The sequence below is a fragment of the Stomoxys calcitrans genome, chromosome 2, assembly GCF_963082655.1.
Source record: "Stomoxys calcitrans chromosome 2, idStoCalc2.1, whole genome shotgun sequence".
Taxonomy (NCBI): Eukaryota; Metazoa; Arthropoda; class Insecta; order Diptera; family Muscidae; genus Stomoxys; species Stomoxys calcitrans.
The window spans coordinates 235,387,465-235,403,495 of NC_081553.1; the positions used below are offsets into that span (position 1 = coordinate 235,387,465).

Consider the following 16,031-nt stretch of genomic DNA (forward strand, 5'->3'; position numbering starts at 1 on the left):
GGAAATACTGCCTTCACTAAAACCAAATAAATCTTAAGGGCAAAAAACCATTTTTTTTCTTTTTTGTATTTGAAATGTATGTATGTAATTTAATTTGCATTCTTTTCCATAACTGCCATACTGTAGTGTGTAATGTAATCGTAGTTGGATTTGACATGATAACTAATCAGTATATAGACGACATGTATCTATGTATGTACATTTCGGAAATTTGATATTTGGGTCTCCATGTTATTGTTTATGTTTTTGAAAAGCCCATCCACCCATTATACTGCCACCACTGTTATGATTTTTGTAGCTTCTTAAAAAAAGTCTGATTAACCAAATGTGATCTTAATGGCTTAAAAAAAAAAACAAAGAAAAAACTCATAAAAGAACTTAAAAATGAATTTTAAATGTTTAAATCGAAATTAAAAAAAAAAAACACTCACAACATACCTATGCGCATACATAAATAGACTGTATTAATATTAGCAAAAATGGATAAAACAATGATACAAGTAAAAGAAAGCCTAATAATATTGATTTTAGTAATGTATTCGTTTGTATTTTTACATTCCTATCATACCATACTACTTACTACTTACTATACATGTATATGTATATACCTATATATTTAATAAGCTTATTGTTACAAAATGAAATGTTTATGGTTATAAAATATATATACAAATTTGCAAAAATAAATTAAAAAACCATAATTTTTGGTTGTTTTACTTTTCTCTTTTCATTACGAATGTCGCTACTGTGAAACTGCTATTATAAACACCTCTTATTTATTGTTTACTCTATCTCCATCTTGCTCTCTTTCTCTCTATCTGTGTCTGTCTGTTAATCTCTTGCTCTCTACTTTTGGTCATAGTGTCTCTTGTTTTTTTTTTCTTTTTCTTTTAATTATAATTTCTTTTTGTGTGTTCCCATTGTCTGGTGACTCTCTTAGAGGTCAACTACTATTTACTTAACCTCTATTTACTTAACCTTCCCATTATTTATTTGTTTCACATATTCTCCCCCATTCTGATATTGTTACTATTGGATCGTGTACTTTTGTCCTGGTGGTTTAGCTGCAAATTCAGAAAATTAAAATCTAATTTACTTAGAAATCTTGTTAAACACACCCATGCACACATTCATATGTACTTCATAAACAAATACAGCCATAACTAAACATGCTTTCTACAGCCGTAGGTGCCACTGCATCTGTTTGAAGGATAACTACACAACTATTTTCTTCTCTTGTTAGTAAAAACGGAAACACAAGTTTATCACAAATTACAATAAAACTCCACATACGACAGATATTTTATTGTTTTAAACATATGGAAAGTGGTTTTAAGGCTTAATGGTCTTTATGTCCACCTTTAGGCGATAGGTTCCATTGTGGATTTCATAAAAAAAAACTTAATAAAACGCTCGCACTGTTTCATTACTTAAATGAGTACATGCCCCCAATTTAGGTTACCCCCACGCTGAAACTCGTGTTTCGTTTATCGACTCTTCAAGAGGTGTCGCATTGCGGCACGCCGTTCGGTTATTTACTAATATAAATCATATTGGGTTTTATTTCGATTCGATTGGATTTGATCAAGACAATTCAGTGGTCAAGACGTATAGATTGTTCATATTTACTACACTGATAGGAAAAATATGTTGGAATTACTGTCAACAAGAGTGGATGATTTTGTTAACACGCGTTGTTGATTCATGAACTGACCGTTGTGAACACCATCCCCTCGAAATGTGTATGTATAACATGCTTAAGTTTAAATGACTCTTAAAACATTGTTTGTGTATAACCGGCCGTGGTGCAATGTGGTAAGGCGTTTGTAAACACACAATACGATTAATGAAACACAGGTTCGATACTCATCGGCACACAAAATGTTTTTGTAATCTTTAAATAAACTGTACTCTAGAGGTTGTCAGAATGGGAACGGCTGTGAACGTTTTGTTCAACATAACTGTTGTTGGTTTATAAATATTTGTTGTTGATCTAATAACATTTGTGTGTTGATTCAATTTTATGAACGAATGTGGCCACTTTGTTAAGAAATATATATTTTTTTTATTGAAAATATGTTTTTCGTTTGATGTATAGGGATGGTGAAGTCAGTTACTAATTAAGTAGTTCTTCGACTTAAGAAAAACTTTTGGAAAAAGTGCACAAATTTTCATTCATCATTTTACCTAAGGCTGAATGTCTCACATGGGAATGATTTTTTCTCACTCGTCTATTACATATGGGTGAGAGCTAAGCCATAACAACAAATTATGGCCTAGTTACGTTCCGTTCTTGTACTAGCTGTTAAAATTTGAAGTTTGGATATATTTCAAAACCAAAAATGTGCTTTATTAAAACAGCAGACCTACTCAATGATTGTAAATGGTTTAGGTTGAATGTGTAGCGCATCATGAAAGTGTCAATTTACTCGGAGGTCAGTCTGGCCAATTGATAGCCCAGTGAGAAAACAAAGTGTGAATGAAAAAGAAAATGTTCGATATATGTCAGAATATACGAAGAAATTGCAAGAAGGCAGAGTATCTTTGAATCAGAATGTCTTTTGCGGCTATCGTTATGGCACAGACCTCTGCCTGAAAGAACGTACTCGCAATCCAATCGTTAATTCCATCTTGGAGCAATCGGTGAAAACTGAGGTCTCCACAGCCTTCCACCAAACAAGTACCCCATTCATCCGTATTCCATTTTCAAGACACTTTCGAATAGAATACTAATGCAAATTTATTTGCCAATTTTGCCCATGAACATTCCATTAAGGAACAAGGGCAAACTTCTAACATATCAATGAGTCCTGTCCGATTCAAGTTAAAGCTCAATGATAAGGGGTCTCCTTTTTATACCCGAGTCCGAACGGCGTGCTGCGGACTCAGCACGACACCTCGTTGTGGAGAAGTTTATAAATGGCTGCCATACCGAATGGTACAGTACCTCACAAATGTCGCCAGCATTAGGAGGGGATAACCACCGCTGAAAATTTTTTCTGATGTTCTCGCCAGCATTCGAAGCCAGGCGTTCAGCGTCATAGGCGGACATGCTAACCTCTGCGCTACGATATTTCGCTCTCCACTTCCGTTAACACATATCTCTGAGTGGAGAGGGCCAACTCTGTATTTCCTGGGGTCATTTTCAACTCATTTCTCTTAGCCCATCTCGACAGTCTTCCTAGTGATCTTTCCGCAATACCGCTGATAGTCGACAGAAATTTGCTTCGCAGTACGACGTCGTTCGCATATGCAGTAGCACGATGTCGCCCGCCAATGCGATCATTCTCACGTCATCTCTCTTGAGATCTAATAAAATTTGGTTTATCACTAGGATCCAGAGAATTGAGAACTGAGGCGTTCCTCGGTCTTCCGCTTTCTAACCACTCTGTCCGCGTTGACAATCCTGCCACGTAGCATAGAAACTGGTTTGACCTCCGGCGGTCGAAGTAACTATTGACCCTATCTCTTCGTTGCAAAATGCTCCCTCAGTATCCGGGAAGAGTGCCATCCCGTAATCGTCAGGCCTTTAGGTTGGGTTTTTATTTAACCACTAAGTGGAGTATCTTGCTTATTGACTATTATTTCTTCAAAGACTAAACGTATTTATGAATTCCGAGAAATATTTATGTGTGATTTTTTTTTTTTTTTGATGAGAGTTAGTGTTGGGTTAGGTTAGGGAAGAGTGGCAATCCTTTACAGACTCACTTAGACAATTTTTAGTCCATTGTGATACCACCGTAGCGACAGACCAAGGCTTCTGGCGGGAATCGAAACCACGACCCCTGCACTCGTAATCCAAGCACGCTACCAACTCGGCCACCGAGGCGCTCAACGTTAAAATACAAAGCATTTAACGGGTATAGCGTTTTATTTGTCCATGAGCTAAAGAATCCGCTAGATTGGCAAGTAAAACAGACTATGTTTGTTAAACATAGTGAATGTGATGGGGTGAGCTCAAGAACATAGTAGCAGATATGATCGTTCTAAAATGTTTTAGAGAAGAACCAAATACAGAAAATTAAACAAGTCCTAAAGAGTCTTCTGTTTAATACTCTGTAGCAGAGAAACTGAACTTTGAATTTAAATTGTAGTCTAAAGCAGAATTGCTTTTTGCCAACTCGATTTAGAAAAAGCAAGTCTGGTATAGTCTGTATTATGTATATCATGACAATTGTCTTACTGGCATATGACACTTTTGACATTGGCATATGTTAGAAATTGTCTAGAATAGCTATGATCAGTTGTACATTTTCCAAATATTAATTCCAATAGCTTAATAGATCCGCTTACACATAATATACATATATGCACCTTAGATAGAATTACAATTAACCGAATAGTTTTATAAGATTGCAATTTACGGCGATTCAATTTGGACATAACTATTCAGTGCTGAATTGCTCGTATTTATTGCAAAATGAAATGCTTTACATTTTCTCTAAAATGTATCTATTCAAAATACATACATCTTGCGTTTGATGTAACGAAGTACCGAGATTAGGCAATTTTTTCCATTCGCGTGAATACATTTGGAAAGCTGCCAATGTCTGTCAATTCTCTAGGCGTTTATCAATTCATTCAGTTATCGTATAAACGGTGTAGCTTGGTATAAGTTCAATAGTAGCAATAAACCTTTGCCTTGAGTGATTTATAACAAACTGTGGGTCCGCAAATAATAAAATTTTTCTCTTATTTGTTTTGTTGACAACTCAGTATTTAGAACTGAGGTGCTTACTATCATGGGTGAAAAACAATAAAACAAAAATTTCTGTCAATATTTAGGAAAAGTTATAAAATTGGCTAGATCAATTTGGTACAATTCTGTTGCAACTAGGGTGATCAGTTCGGTTTTTTAAAACAGGTTTTTGAGCTGTTTTTTGAAAAATTTAATCTTTTGAGTTTTTGATAAACTGGTTTCTTGCGAAAAATTAAGGGTTTCTTACTTATATTTTACCATAACCATATTTTGTGATAGTTACCTAACCATATTTTGTGATAATTTTTACATATATTTCATTGAAAATTTGACTTTCGAAAATAATTCCCGGAAGATTAGCTTTTCCCTTTGAGATAAATTGACAACTCAGTATTTAGAACTGAGGCACTTGTTATCATGGCTGAAAAACAATAAAACAAAAATGGGTGTCTATATGTAGGAAAAGTTATTAAATTGGCTGGATCAATTTTTTTCAATTCTGTTACAAGGGTGATCAGTTAGGTTTTTGAAAACAGGGTTTTTGGACTGTTGAAATTCTGTCTTTAGCCAAGTACTGAAAATTGTGGACAAGAAAATGCGAACATGTTCCGCATATTTGTTGTCCAATAGAATGCGGCATATTTCCCTATCAATTTATAAACAATTTTCGTGCGAATGAACTTAGTACTAGGCTTTTTGGGAAATTTCCATCAATATTTGTTCTATAAAAAATTTTTGATCGATTTTTGGTCTTTTTTTAATAAAAATAATTTTTTGAAGCAATCTTATCGAAATTGTATTTTTCGATTTAAAAGATTCCCAAAAAGTTTAAAATTTGGAAAAAATTGCCTTACAAATTTTCAACAAAATTTAATTTTTTAAAGTAAATTTTAACAAATGTTGTCTTAGAGAAAATTGCATTCAAATTTCGTCTTTGTCGACAAGTTTTTATTCAAGAAAATGTTGGCGAAATGTTTCTTTTAGATGTTGTCTCCGCTTAAAAATTTTGTCTTAGAAACAGAAAAAAGTATATGCTGGCGGACTTTTAACTCCATCTCAACGTTTGTTTATAAATATTCCATAAGATTAACTTTTATAAAAAACGGTCTAACCGGTTTTTTAAAATCTCAAAAAAAAAAAAAATGTTGTTGAATAGTTCGAATCCTGGCTTTACCAAAAATCTGGTTTATTGATCACCCTAGTTGACCCCCAAAAGTCATTAATTTAAAATTTTGATCTATTGAGATAAGAAATATCAGATGTTCTAGCCTTGTTAGTGCCAGTACATGGTAGAAGGGCTGTATGCTTGTTGCACTACACAGTACCGTATAACTGTGTTGCTTACCATCTTGGCTGTTTATATGAGGGAATATTTACCAAAATGGCTGGATCAATTTGGTTGACGAATTGGGTTCAAAGTCCAACTCAGTTGAAACCAAACATCAAATGATTTCCTTCACGTTTTGGCCAACAAGATCGATTTAAGCCGAAAGATCTAAATTCTGCTATGTTTTCATTGAGCGTGAGCATATCTAGGTGCATGTATGTACATTGGATGTATGTGTAGATATATACATAATTATGTAATGCCACGACCACAACCACCAAAAAAGAACTACAACCACCACAACTTCCACCTCCACCTCCACCCTCACCACTACCAGTACAAATACCACTTATCTATATAGCCTAGCAAACATCTTTAACCGTAAACGTTCTAAAGTAAGTATGTATTGTAAACTCTTTTTTGATTGTGTGACTATTGATTATCTCGTAATTCTCGTACTATCTCTGCTTCAAAAGTTCTTTATTGCATGACCATAATACTCGTATGAAGTTTGAGTTCCAATGCATTTGAAAATTGATATGCATCGCATTGAGTGAGTGTGCATTGGATGAAGATGATGTGCAACCGGGGCGTATGGTACAGCTAGCTCATACCTATTTACATAGCTGATGTACATTAGAGTGCTTTTTAATAAAGGTTCCAAAGGGGTTACAGTGTATCTCTTCTTATTTTCCTCACATTGCAATCGCATTCATTTGCTCCTTAGTTTTAACCTTCCATATATATACATATATATATATATATTCACATACATACAAACATTCATATACATATATATGTGTATACAAAATACCACAGTGTATGAACATACATACATATGTATGTGCATGTACCTACAACAACATATCAGCTTACATTTATCTACTTACAAGGGTGTTGTAAACAAAACCAAAGAAAACGAAAATAAGACTGTATGTGTGTGTGTGTGTGTGTTAAAGCACAAACACCACAACGAGATCGTAATTTTGCAATAAAACCCAATATATTATGTATGTTTTTGTATTGAAATTACAGTTACACTTCCAAAAAAAAAATATTTACCTCCTCATCTTAAAAAAGATCAAGATTCAAGCTCAACAAGCCATCATCCATCCAACATCAGCCATTGTTTCGACGCAAGGAAGGAACATTCGCATCCCATCGCACGAAACAGTGACGAGCTGCCGATTGTAGAAAGACGCCCGGCCACACGTAACTTGTACAGAAAGTCATGATCAATTCCAATCACACGGGTACCACCCGTCGACCTTTTTCCCGCAATGGACCATCAGTCCGCAATCATCGAGGTCGAATGCTTTTCTCTCCTCACCACCATTCACAACAGCACTTATACCAAAGTCAGCAGCAACAAACCACCAATCAACGCCTAATTCATGGCAATGCCAGCAATGGCAGCTCGGGTGCATCCTGGTACAACAAGGATAACAGCAGTAACAACAACAACAACAACAACATTGATACATGGAATACCCTTGGGTAAGATAAGATGTCTTGTACCCACCCACATGCACTTCTTAAGTAACAGTGGACCGCAGAGTAACAACAATGCTTGAGATCTCCCAACCACTGGAACTCGCAATCATCCCCCCTTCTCCTTTTCCACACACAATACATCCCATTTGTAAGCTAATTTCTCTTAATATTAATGCTAAGAAAACAATCGCAAGAAACCATGATTTTTTGTTTCTTTATCAATTTTCTTTTTTATTATCTTACTCTTATGGTTTAAGTATAAATTTGTTCCCTTTTTTTGTAAGAAGACGAAGAAGAACAATCTTTATTTGCTAAACACTTACAGACCCGGAGCTTATCGCTTTGAGTTTCGCTATGAAATTGAATTAACGAAGTTGAAATTAAATTGATCAAATCTAGGGTTTAACTCTTAAGTCTACTACTAAAATTAATCGTATGAAATGCACCAATTATTTTTTGATGCGCATTCGCTGAATGGTTCTGCAGTCATATACTACATATTTTTAGAACCGTCATTCCGTTTGTAACATCTCGAAATATTCGTCTAAGACCCACTAAATTATACATATGTATATATTCTTGATCGTCATGACATTTTATGTCGATCTAGCCATGTCCGTCTAACCGTCATTCTTTCGAAGAATGAAAGCTAGGAGCCTGTAAACTTGACAATTGCTAACCATGGTGGATGGCATATAAGATTCGTCCCACCCGAATCTAACAAGCTTTTACTTGTTTTTACACTTTAAGTCCATATCTTATAAAGCTTCACTTCTTCAATTTGAATTCTAGACCAAATCCGTTGTGTTATTTTCACATGAATTTCAAGTGGTGCCACTATGCAGCACGCCGTTCGAACTCGGCATAAAATAGGAGGCCCCTTATCATTGAGCATAAACTTTAGTCGGACTGCACTCACTGATATGAGAGAAGTATCCCATGTTTTTTAATGGAGTGTTCATGGGAAAATTAAGTAGTAGTAGTAAAATAAAGATATTTTGCCGCGTTTCTGAGAAAACTTAAGTAATATGAGAGTATTCGCCATGGATATTTGTCATTCTCCATTGACTTGTAAATAAGCCTCTTTTAGGTGGTTTACCTAAAGTTTAAACATAGCAGGATACCTTACAAATGTAACCAGCATTAGTAAGGGGATAACCACTGCAGGATTTTTTTTTATATTCACGCCGAGATTTAAACCCAGGCGCTCGGCGCCATAGGAGGACATGCTAACCTCTGCCCCAAGGTGGATTCTGCCATGACATAATTACCAGGTAGTGTACCGCAAACAGTTGAGTGCACTTTCTGTCAACGAGTTTTGGTTGTGTGTGTGTGTATTATAGTTAAGAACCACACAAGCAACGAAAAATGGCGAGAACTATTGTAGTAACATACACAAACCCTGCAAACATTTTCTATCGTGCGAGTCACTAAATCTGCACTCAAGGAAGTTGAAAACAATCTGAGGCCATATCATTTTTTATACTAATTAGTGTCTCGGTACGGGAAAAAGAAAATAAAAATAAATATTTGTTTTTGCCTAATGTTTTTTTACCAGTTAGAGTGCGCCTTATTTCTATTTTTCTTTCTAATTTATATCTTTTTCAAATCAAGATTAATAGTCGAAGATTTTATATGCAAAAATTTTCCCTGACTGGGAATATAAATCATGAAATCTCCACAAACTATCATTCAAAAGGATCTAAAAATTGACAATTCTGGAGTGAGAAAGTCACTTCCAAATGTTTGGACGGAAATCAGTATTGCACTAATAACTGATTTTGACAGATAGTGCACTCAATATTTTGTTGTTGGGCAACTGCCACTACCTGTAAATAAATATATCTAGGATTCTGCCCCCCACATTTTATACACTCACCAGTTATAATTAACTTACATTGAGAAATATTGAACTTCCTATGGCGCCAAAGAATTATGTGCTCGCTACGAGTTCAATAATTTCATAACAGTTACGAAATTGTTTTTACATACAATTAGTATGTACAAACTTTTCTACTTCCCAGTGGTTAAATATTAACTAACTTGCACTGCATTAACTGAAAGTTAAAATTATTGAACAAATAGCTATTTCCAAACACTTCAAAGCATCTAATTGGTGATTGGGGGACACAACTTAAAAGATAACCCAGTTCCGCCTGTCGCCCACCCCTATGCTATCGATTGCTCAGCTGTTTTTAACAAAAATGTATGAAACAATGCAATTATAAATTAAATAAAACTTTACCTTTTGTCCCAGCCGACAAATACTTCTTATAAGTGCAGGTCGGTTGGGATTGTAAATGGGCTATATCCGTCCATGTATTGATATAGCTGCCATATAAACCGATCTTGGAACTTGACTTCTTGAGCCACTAGAAGGACAATTCTTATCCGATTTGGCTGAAATTTTGCATGAGGTGTTTTATTATGACTTGCAACAACTGAGGTCACCGTAGCGCAGAGGTTAGCATGTCCGCCTATGACGCTGAACGCCTGAGTTCGAATCCTGGCGAGACCGTCCGAAAAAATTTTCAGCGGTGGTATTCGCCTCCTAATGCTGGCAACATTTGTGAGGTACTATGCCATGTAAAACTTCTCTCCAAAGAGGTGTCGCAAATCAGTCCATAACCTGATATAGCTGTCATATAAACCTATCTGGGGTCTTGATTTCTTGAGCGTCTAGAGGGCGCAATTCCTATCCGAATTGGCTGAAATTTCTCACTAAGTGTTAAATTAGGACTTCCAACAACTGTGCTAAGTATGGTCCAAATCGGTTAATAACCTGATATAGCTGCTATATAAACCGATCTTGAATCTTGACTTCTTGAGTCACTAGAGGGCGCAATTCTTATCCGATTTGGGTGAAATTTCGCATGACGTGTTTTGTTATGATTTCTACTGCAACTACTACTACAACTGAACCAAATATGGTTCAAATCGATCCATAAGCTGATATAGCTGCCATATAAACCGATCTGGGATCTTGACCTCTTGAGCCCCCGAAGGGCGTATTTATAATCCGATTTGGCTGAAATGTTATACAACGGATTCTTCCATGACCTTCAACATACGTGTCAAATATGGTTCGAATCGGTCTATAGCCTGATACAGCTCCTATATAAACCGATTTGTCTATTTTTTGTTGAGCCCCTAAAGGGTGCGATTCTTATTCGAATTGGCTGAAATTTAACACAATGACTTCTACTATGGTCTCCAACATTCAATTATGGTCCACATCGGACCATAACTTAATATAGCTCCAATATTATAGCAATTCTTTTCTTTGAGCCTTTGTTTGCCTAAAAAGAGTTATCGGGAAAAGAACTCGACAAATGCGATCTATGGGTATATAAGATTCCGCCAGGCCGAATTTAGCACGCTTTTACTTATTTGAATCTTCGACTATTTTTTTCTTTGCTAATTGCTAACAACACAAAAGCGAAACATTTTCTAACTCTTTTACACCAAAGATGGCCGTGTTTTTGTTTAGGTTTGACAATTTCTTTTTATAGATACAATATTATCAGCAGTGGAAGTGAGCCAAAAATGTTTGCCATTTTGCCAGAAAAAGTGTATCAGCTTTGGTGGCACAAAGCATGTGTTTCTGCTTCTTAATACAAAGGTCCCGAGTTCGAGTCACGAGCCAGCAAAATGAGGTTTAATTATTTCGTACCTTAAAAGTATGTCCCACATTATTCCGCGCGTTTGTAAGTAGCTAAAATAAATAATAGAATATATGATTGGAATTGACAATGCCACAGTTAGCACATTCAATTTTAGTTCAAATCTAAGTAACAGTTATTAAATTATGGTTACGTCCAAGCAAGTTATTTTAAACTCAAGAAATAAAAATTGTAAACATATATTGAACTTAAATTCCAAATTTCTTTGATTTGTTCATTCAGCAATAAGTTTCAGAAGGGGTATCGTCGACGGCAATATGCCTTTAACCTATGCTTGCACTCAAAAAATTTTGACCCTTAACATTAGTTTAAAATGAACTAAATTTTGGAATATTGAACTTCCTATGGCGCTCAAGAATTATATGCTTGTTGCGAGTTCAACAATTTTTTTATATCTACGAAATTGTTATACATAGTATTAGTCCACTTTCAACTTGAAAATGAATGATAAAGTTATTGAGCATTCAATTAGACATATCTTTATTACACAACCCATTTATTTCCGCCTGTCTCCCATTCCCTCGCCATCAATTGCTCAACTATTTTGTGAAGAATACAAATTTAATATGAAGCATTGGAATTATAAACCCTTTTGTCCCAGCTGAGTATTGAACCAAGAACTTTCTGTTTACAAAGCAGACGCTATACGTATTCATCCACATCAGTATTGTTCGAGTCTTCAACGATTTTCCCATTTCAATATTTACTACAACCCAAAAGCAAAACATTTTCTTACTTTTTCATCAAAGAAGGCCATGCTTATTTTGTTTAGCTTTGTCGTCTTCTACTTATAGACACAATGTCTCACCACTAGAAGCGTGTTTGTTAAATTGTTCTTATTTTGGAGCGTGTATTAGTGAACTCAAGAAATGAGCTTGAGAGGGAATGAACGTTTTAGTTATATTGAACTAAAAATCTTTATTTCTTTAAGTAGTTCATTCAGTAGGTTAGGGTTAGGTTAGGTAAGAGTGACAGTCCTTTACAGACTCACTTAGACAATTTTAAGTCCATTGTGATACCACCGTGTCGACAGACCAAGGCTTCTGGCGTGAATTGAACCTACGACCCCTGTACTGGTAATCCTAGCACGCTACCAACTCAGCTACCGGGGCGCCCAGTTCATTCAGTAATAAATTTCAGAAAAGGTATTGTCAACGATGATATGCTTTTGCTAATGTTTAGTAAAATTCTCGCTTACTTCAAAAATGATCGTTTAAGGGAAATTACTTACTCCACCTGAATTGTAAGCTATTTTATCTATACTCACCAGTAGTTAGTTTTATTCGTACAACGTTTATTTTCTCACTCTTTAGGAATTTTTAATTAATCGTGGGTAAATATCATAGACTAACGAGTATTATGTGATTAATTCCTATTTAGGATATGCATTTTTCTGAGCGTGGTAAATTCCTTGCTTTTTCAAAAGCAAAATTTTAACACCACCTGAGTTTTTTACTTTTTCATCTATACTAATGAAAAGTTAGTTTTATTTGAACATGAACTACGATAAAAATTTGTCTGAGTGTGGACACGCTTGCCAACGCGTCATGGTACTTTTAAAACGGAGTTGTTGCTAGGAATTGTTTTGTCCTGCAAACTTCATTTTATAAAAAGAAAATGCAGCTGAGGCTCATTTCTGCAAATACCTTTTTCTCACTCTCTTCTTTCTTTGGTCTTTGTCTTTCTTAAACAGGTTTATTTGACAGACTTCCTTTGTAGAACAGTCAAATAAACCTATTTTGAAGTCTCATAAAATTTTGTGAATATGGTCCTTAAAATGTTTGGGTTTCGAAAGTGTCTAGACGTGAGAAACACAATTCTGTTTTTTGAGACTTTTAGACTTGTCTACCGTAGCGCAGAGGTTAGCATGTCCGCCTATGATGCTGAACGCCTGGGTTCGAATCCTGGCAGGAACATCAGAAAATTTTTCAACGGTGGTTATCCCCTTCTAATGCTGGCGACATTTGTGAGGTACTTTGCCATGTAAAAACCTATCCCCAAAGAGGTGTCGCTCTGCGGCACGCCGTTCGGACTCGGCTATAAAAAGGAGGATTGAGCTTAATAAAATTGAATCGGGCAGCACTCAAATGTTCATGGGCAAATTTGCATTTATCTTATGTTAAACACACTTAAAGCGAAAATTTGACAAAATACAATTACTCCTAGCCACTATACACCATCTGTCACACATCATCATCATCATCACCATAATCATCCACAAAAATAAAACAAAATATGAGCGTTCTTACTAATCTTCTAAATGTTATTTTTTTGGAAAAAAAAATCAATGCTTTCTTCATGAATAATCAAATGGATAATCAACTTGCGGCATGACAACAGCAATAACCACCAACAACAGCAGACCAACCTGTCCCAACAGCAACAGCAATTTCATGGTCAAAATTATCAAAACGGCCGACGTGGGGGTTCCAATGCCCACAACGATTTCTACAATTTTCGACGAGGGGGTGGTGGCAACAATGGCAATGGCAACTCAAGCAACAATGCCGGGGGCAGCATGATGATCTCTCATCGTGGAATCGATTTCCATCAGCATACAGATCGATACAATCACAGTCGAAATTACAACGGTAACAGTGGTGGTGGTATATCCAACTCAGGTTTATGTGATAGGAATAGTAATAACAACAATTTGGTGAGTACTTTGATTTGTTGCCTTTAAATGCAGCTTTATTTGGACGCTAATGCGCTTCGTTGTGTTTCTTTTTTTTTTGTTTTTGAAAATAGCAACATAATGATACAGGGGCGGGAGGTAGCAGCTCCCGTGTCATGGAAAATGGTGAAGCGAGCAACTCGCATTTCGCTTTGGTCAACAGTCGTAATGGTGGCAACAATAACAATGCATATAACCGCTCTTCTCAGTACTATAACAATAATCAGTCAGTTCAATACAATGGTCCGTCGACATCAGCTTCGGCATTAATAGCTGGAGGTGGAGCGGGAGGTAGTTCATTGTTTGAAGGACCGTCCAGTTCGGGACTGTCCGGCGCACTAAGTTCAAATATATTGAAATCTGACAGTCCGTCAAGAAAGAGAAGACGTATTTCGGGCAGAATGCCAAGCCAATCGCCACCCGCTCTTTGGGATCAAAGACGTTCGCCCCGTATGCAGGTAGGAGGCAATAGCAAATTATTGTATGTACACTAGAGTGGGTAAATTTTTAGCGTTTGTCACAATCGATAGTTTTGTCCAAGAAACCATGGGTCGAAACAGTGTTGGGCGAACTTACATATATGCACATTATTTACGTTATTTACGTACCCAATAATGTGTAGTAGTATGTGTGTATTTGCCCGCCACTCGTCTAAAATCAAAATCGCAAATTTGCCTATTATTGGTCGAAGAACAAAAGTTCGTCGTTAAAAACCCTAAGCTCAATTTTGTTTTTAGATCCATGGTTTCTTGAGCAAAACTTCTTAGAATTTGTCATAGATTACAACTTAGATAAGCGCTGAGTATTTTCGATCCTTATAAATTGACCCACCCTTATCTACACCATATACATGTACATATATGTAGAATGGAAGATGTGGATGGTTTTATTAAAACACATCTTACTCTTTATAGATGCAGCAAGGAAGCCCACCAATACGACGACCACGTCTTCGTGATAACAGTTCTTTAGCTCAAAATCAAAATAACTATTTTAATAACGGTTACCAACACCATCACCACCAGCAGCATCCCCTTCAGCATCATTATCAACAACAACAGCAACAGCAAAATCAACAACACCAGCCGCAACAGCAGCAACCCCAGCAGCAGCAGCAGCAGCAGCAACCCCATCAAAACAGTCCAACAAATTCGCACTTCATACAACACCAACAACAGCAACAGCGCCCCCATTGGGAGCTAAATCCGGCGGCTGTTGTAAACACAAGTTCCGCCCCCTCTCTTGCCCTCATACACACCCCACCGCCTGCCCATCCACACAATCAGACACAAAATCAAACAGCCCTGCCACCGCCACCTCCTCTGATGGTAGATATAAATCAAGTTCCGGTAAGTTTATCATTGCGACACGCTGAGCCCGTATGGGCGTCCATATGTACCTATCCTGCCCAGCCGCCGCAGCAACCACGTTTGGCTCCCTGCCATCTTCATAGCATATATCCACAACCTTTCACAACACAACCCGCCTGCAATTCACATCCCCACGCACAGTTCACATCGAATGCTGCCGGTTTTTCCGCTGGTGCTTTACAAGTCACCACCCAGGCTCCACAGCTAATGGGTATGGCTGCAGCCGCTGTCGCTGCCAACTATCAAAACTCAACACATCTAGCTCAGCAACAACGTTCGGATGCAGCAGCAGCTGCTGTAGCCAGTTTGTCATTGGACCCTGGTGGCGGTCATCACCATCATCATCATCATACTCAGAGTGTTACAGCCGTTCCACAGCTGCAGGCAACCCCGATACACTTAACATCGATGTCTGCGGCGGCAGCTGCACATCATTCACATTCCATGGCGGCGGCCGCAGCTGCCGCGGCACAAGTCTCCCAGCTCTCAGCTCAGCCACAGCCAATTATAATATCTGCAGAGGTGAGTGACTCTCAGAACCCCCTCCAATTTGTGGAGTAAAGCCAATTATACATAAGTTTTTACCATTGCAGCGACGTACATTCCCTCCACACAGACGTATCACACGTTTCTGGACCGCAAATCATCCGCACGGCCCGCACAGGCATGTTTTACCCCCTCAAACGTTGGGTCCACAACCCACACCTGTTCAAATTCAAACAACGGGCATTATAAATCCTGGATTTTTGCTTAATTTCCTGTAAGTTTTAAACCTGCCTAAACC

General features: G+C 37.0%; 1 protein-coding gene across 6 annotated transcripts in view; it reads left to right on the top strand.

Moving 5' to 3' along the window:
- Positions 1-16,031, top strand: part of LOC106089565 (E3 ubiquitin-protein ligase RNF38) — a 48,464-nt gene that overhangs the window by 18,930 nt on the left and 13,503 nt on the right. For 3 of the 6 annotated variants that reach the window (XM_059363566.1, XM_013255433.2, XM_059363565.1), the window contains 5 exons: positions 7,062-7,523; positions 13,544-13,859; positions 13,952-14,335; positions 14,792-15,769; positions 15,826-16,007. In XM_059363566.1, the coding sequence (XP_059219549.1) occupies positions 7,258-7,523; positions 13,544-13,859; positions 13,952-14,335; positions 14,792-15,769; positions 15,826-16,007 (2,126 nt within the window). In that variant the 5' untranslated portion in view covers positions 7,062-7,257. The remainder of the gene's footprint in view (positions 1-7,061; positions 7,524-13,543; positions 13,860-13,951; positions 14,336-14,791; positions 15,770-15,825; positions 16,008-16,031) is intronic. The other 3 variants (XM_059363568.1, XM_013255435.2, XM_013255434.2) reach the window with 2 other exon arrangements.